The sequence below is a fragment of the Sinocyclocheilus rhinocerous genome, unplaced genomic scaffold (genome assembly GCF_001515625.1).
Source record: "Sinocyclocheilus rhinocerous isolate Xijiao unplaced genomic scaffold, SAMN03320098_v1.1 scaffold983, whole genome shotgun sequence".
Taxonomy (NCBI): domain Eukaryota; kingdom Metazoa; phylum Chordata; class Actinopteri; order Cypriniformes; family Cyprinidae; genus Sinocyclocheilus; species Sinocyclocheilus rhinocerous.
This window is the reverse complement of record NW_015642054.1, coordinates 1,149-6,481: the sequence shown is the minus strand read 5'-3', so window position 1 is coordinate 6,481 and position 5,333 is coordinate 1,149. Positions and strand designations below refer to the sequence as shown.

Below are 5,333 nucleotides of genomic sequence, written 5' to 3'. Positions count from 1 at the left end.
GGCACGGTTTGATCTTCGGCTGACCAATCAGCAGAAAGGGGCGTTTAATTCCCACGTGTAGAAATCGAATATTCAAGCTGTTTATTCATTTTTCTACTCCTGAGCGAAAAAAGAAAATTTAAGCTGAATTCTCGTTTTTCGTTTTTTGGAAAAAAACGAAAAAAGAGCCGTTTTCTAATTTTTCCACTTTCAATATTAAATCAAAAAACGAATGATCGAATGATACACGGATTTACCCTGATTGTACACGGACCCTGCTGCGTTACTGACAAATCAGAGATTACTTTGAAGGGATGAAAGGGGCGTTTTCAGCGCCGCCCACACATTCAAAACAAATATTAAAGCATAATCAAATTTTTTACCCATGAACAAAAATACAAAAAATCCAGCTAAATTTTAGTTTTTCCGTTTCTTAAACAAAACAAAAAATAAATAAATAAATCAAACCGTTTCTCATTTCTCTTTATTTCTTTTTAGTGTAGTAAATCAAATGACCAAAAGATACACGGACCATTTGGCTTTTTTTTGGGACAATAATATCATTTGTGTTTCATGGTGAAAAACCCAACCCTATATAAAAAAAAAAAATTTTTTTTAAAATCCAGCTTAATTTTCATTTTCCATTTCTTAAATAGAACAAAAAACAAAAATAAAATGACCAGAAAGTACACAGACTTACTTGAAAAAAAAGAAATACTTGTTTTTCTTACTTTTTTCATTTTTCTCATTATTTTATTTTCAATATTATATAGAAAATCTTATAATAATACATTTATTTTATCAACTTATAACCCCGTGCATCCTAGGAGAAACATTCAAGCAATATTTTAAATAAAATAACCTTTTAGGAACACTATTTCTATGCTGCTGCCATTCTAAGGATTAAATCCACACACTCACCACTAGGATCAATACTCTGAGCTCTGGCCAGTACGACTCAGATTCCACTTGTTCAGCGAGGCTGTCTTTCCCATCCAACTGTTCCCCCAATTTCCACTGGACAAAGCCACCGTACAAACTCCTGCATGCACTGCCAGAGCCCTGTCGCGCCACTGCAGACAACTGCTCGTTCTCCACACCGAACAACTGTGACAGAGTATACACTAAAACAAACCAAATTTTCACATCATCATCATTAGGAGAACAGGATGTCATACTAGTACATGTACCATTGCATTCAAAATCATTCAACCTCCAGAGACTGTAATAATTTACAAATGTTAGCTTTTCTGAATATCTATTTCTTTATGTAGCATCTACAACCATTTAGTGGCATGTTAAAAGTGATAATGTCATTAAATAACTTAACATTTTTTAGTTAATGGATTTTATCTTTTAAAATAAAAAAAATAAAAAAAGAAAAGAAAAAAAAGGGGTGCATGCATGTGCTAAAGTTGAGGAAAACCTGGGAAGGGCGCTGGAAGAATGTTTTATGAAGTGATGCGACCAAACGGGAACTTTTTGGACCCATGGATCAGCGGTATGTCTGGTGCATAAAAGGCAAGGCTTACGAACAGAAGAACACCATCTCCATGGTCAAACATGGATGTGGGCCAGTATTGTTATTGGGGTGCTTTGCTGTTGCAGAAAGTGGACATCTTGACTATATAAAGGACATCATAGATTCTTTGAAATACCAGGCCATTTTGGCAAAGACTGAAATGCATTCGGTGCATAGATTGAAGCTGATGATCATTGGACTTTCCAGCAGGGCAACCATCCTAAAGTTTATATGCAAATCTACTGTTTGATTCAGAAAGTTTGGTTCAGGGATCAGTCGTAGAAAGTTTATAAGTGCCCTGTTCAGTCTCTCCAGATTTAAATCTCATTAAAAATATTTAGTTTATTTTATTAATTATTATATTTGATTAATTTGAAGAAAGCAGTGGCAACATGAAAACCAAAGATGATCAATGATCTGGAAGCTTTTTCAAGTGAGGAACAGGCCAAGATTCCAGTAGAAAGGTGTCAGAAATTTGTAAGCACTTAAAGGTAACATTTATTGGAGGTTATAGAATAAAAGATTATTTACAAATTTTGGCTTTTAGGGGTTGAAAAATGTAATAATTAGAAATTATAATAATAAATAATAATTAGAGCTTATTTAATTTATCAACTTTAAGCTGTCAGAATCACTCAAATGTGTATTAAAAACTTTCTATAATAGTTTACTGATTATGGGGTTAGAATTGTTGCATATTTCTAGATAAACAGATTTTGAGCCACAAATAAATGTAAACAAGTTCACAAATCTTGAACAAATTCACAAATAAAAAGAATGAGATCCACATACAGGAGTTTCACAAAAATGAATTAAATTGATGATTAGACAAGCCTTTGAAAGCATTTCAATAACGTTCCAACAATTTATTATTAATACATGTTAAAAAATATGTACTTTTTTTTCATCCCAAAGTCTTTTAAAACCATTCACCAATATTTAAATCCAATATTTTTAAAATCAGTTTATTTGTTTTATGTTCCACTTATGTTTTGTAAGTACTGAAAATGCCAACAATCAAGCCAATAAAGCTTTGATTCTTTATGAATGTATTTCTGTAGGCCTATGCCAGCAATAAATGAACTGACTTTACCGTATAGGAATTTACCATATTAGGCTATAATATTTCTATGACTAATTCTAAACATATAATTAGTGGAATGACAATACAGAATGTTAAATAGGTAAAGAGATACATAAAATGAAAGTAGAAAATAAAGCAAATCTCATTTTTATTTGTTTGTTCAATTTTTAAATAGGCTAATTTTTGTGAAACTCCTATATACTTGTGGATCTCATTTGTGAATTTGTTTAATAATTATAAATCTCTTTACATTTATTTGTGGCTCAAAATATATTTATCTGGAATTATGCAACAGTTCTAACCCCATAGCTGATGCCTTGGTTGAACCATTTTCATAAAGTTTTGTTCACGGCTGCAGAATGTCTTGCAGGTTGAGGGGGTTGAACAATTTTGATTGCAACTGTATATGCAATTTGTTTTCACTTACCCAGACAGGCGTAGCCTGATGCAGAGGATGCCAGGCCAGCAGCAGTGGGAAAATTATTCACAGAGCAAATATGGACCTTATGGGACACACCACTGACATCAGAAGTGGAATCACCAGTATTTCGTCTCTTGCGAGAAAACCTTCGAACTGGTGAATTTAAATGAGATTGACATCACAATGATAGCTCCTGACACACAGTTTAACTTATTTTAATGTTCTGAAAGCCAGGGACATACTTTCCTGCAGACATGACTGCAACCTGGGGTTGCTGATATCCTCTCCTTTGCCATTCAACCAGATGCGGTCTTGCTGGAAATTTCTGCTGCACGCAACTGTTGTGGTTGTTTTGAGCTGAGAAAGAGAGTTATAGTATATAATGGTACTCTCACTGTTTGAGCTAATAATTTGGAGCTCTTTAAATGAATTGAGGTACAGTGACAGATGCTGACAGGGTTAATAATATGGGTACTATCATTCACCTGGTCCTGATGCAGTGTTACGCTGAGGGATGAATTGATTGGCAGAATGAGATCTTCATCACGCTTCCCCCCTGATTGAATATCAATAATAACTCAACAAAACACATGAAAACATAAGCAGAACATGTTCAATGTTATTTCTTATTCATTTTCATTGCAAATGTTATTTTTAATCAAATTAATATTTACAGAAAGTGTAGACAGTTTCCCCAAAACATATTTGGTCACTTAATTCACACTAACAAATGTGTGACTGTCACTGCATTTTATAAGTGTCTTTTTTCCTCTTCACTAAAGTGTACAATAAGTACAATAAGAAGACACTTGAAACTTTCTCAAAACAAAAATAATGATCATCTTACATCATAATAATCACAACTGAATGCTACTGTTACTGAACGTTGAGAGATTATATGTACGTTTAAAGTACATGCACACTTACAGTATTTGATGACAGCGATATTTACCGGTGCCGTGCAGGTGACCATAGAGAGACTTTGTTTATCGTTTTCTGGCATATTCATAAATTCATAAAAGTTTACACGCAGATAATTTAACAAAAGTGAATGATTATTTACAAGTACAACTTGCAATGGTTACCAGCTTTTGTTTAACAGCGTGAAACACAGTGTGTGAAAGCAAATGAAACACAACCTTGCGTTTGGATTGGTTCACGCTAAACACGTGGATCCGTATTTGACCAATTAGAGAGATCACCGTACAACCCTATATTAAAGTGACCCAATCATTGGCGTCGGACCATGGTCTTACCAGAACTAGAGATGGCCTTATTATTGGAAGATACCAACCTCCGGGGCTACACCATTGGAGAAAACGTAACGTCCAACTTGGATCATGTGTGCTTTGATAACCAAACACCGTGGGTGTTTCTAAAATGGATGCTTCCTCGTTTCCTAGCCTCGCTTTTTCCTCCGTCCTCCTGCCCGTAACCCGGAAATCTATCGAAAGTAGCCATATTAAAGGACATCTCAATTTGTTTTCATAGTAATGCATTTAAAAAGTATCTGTGCTATTCGTATCTTTATAAAAGTTAACAATGTTGTTACAGATAGAATATTATTAATAACTCCACGTCTCTACGGCGAATTCCAAACGGATTTTTGCGCCCTCGAAGGGCACTTCGGAAAGGGGACGCCATTTGTAGGGACGTTCCAAACGAAAGTGAACAACTGAACCCTTCCAGAAGTCCGTTAGCGAATGGAACATGCGATCATAGACATATAAAATATGTATGTATGTCTATTCATGCGATGGTCACTTCACGGAATGATTTCCGTTTGTGATCATGTGATCTTCGGATAGTAGATCTTGCGATGCTTTTTTAAAGCAAAGTTGGGGTTGATTGCCACTTCATGTTCACATACAAACGTAAGTAGAATAGGCTAATTATATTTGTCTATTTTAATGTAATACAAAATAGTTTTCGGCAGTGATATAAATATGACTTAAGACTGTAGTGTAAGCAAGTTTAGTTTGAAAAAGTTTAATAGTAAATATGACACAATTAGACAATATTCGAATAAAATAATAATAATAATAATAAGTACTGAATGCTGCACGCACGCGCAGCGTTGTCAGGGTAACGTTTGGTCAGTTTTTACAGTCTATGGGTCAGTCACAGATAGGGTTGCCAACTTCAGAAAAGGAAAATAAGGGACAATCGTGGTTTTTCATAGAAAAATAAGGGACATAATAAGGGATACACACACAGGCCTATTTTATATATATATATATATATATATATATACACACACACACACGCAGGTATATCTTTTAGATTTGTAATGTTTTTTTAAATGGAGTCTCTTATGCTCATCAATG

General features: G+C 34.4%; 1 protein-coding gene across 1 annotated transcript in view; it reads right to left on the bottom strand.

Annotated features, from left to right (window-relative positions):
• Positions 1-4,151, bottom strand: part of mvda (mevalonate (diphospho) decarboxylase a) — a 26,018-nt gene extending 21,867 nt beyond the window's left edge. Inside the window, exons 1-5 of the mRNA XM_016572422.1 lie at positions 3,934-4,151; positions 3,492-3,562; positions 3,249-3,363; positions 3,013-3,159; positions 901-1,103 (exon numbers count right to left, since the gene is read on the bottom strand). Coding sequence (XP_016427908.1) covers positions 901-1,103; positions 3,013-3,159; positions 3,249-3,363; positions 3,492-3,562; positions 3,934-4,015 — 618 coding nt within the window. The 5' untranslated portion in view covers positions 4,016-4,151. The remainder of the gene's footprint in view (positions 1-900; positions 1,104-3,012; positions 3,160-3,248; positions 3,364-3,491; positions 3,563-3,933) is intronic.
• Positions 4,152-5,333: the final 1,182 nt, after the last annotated feature.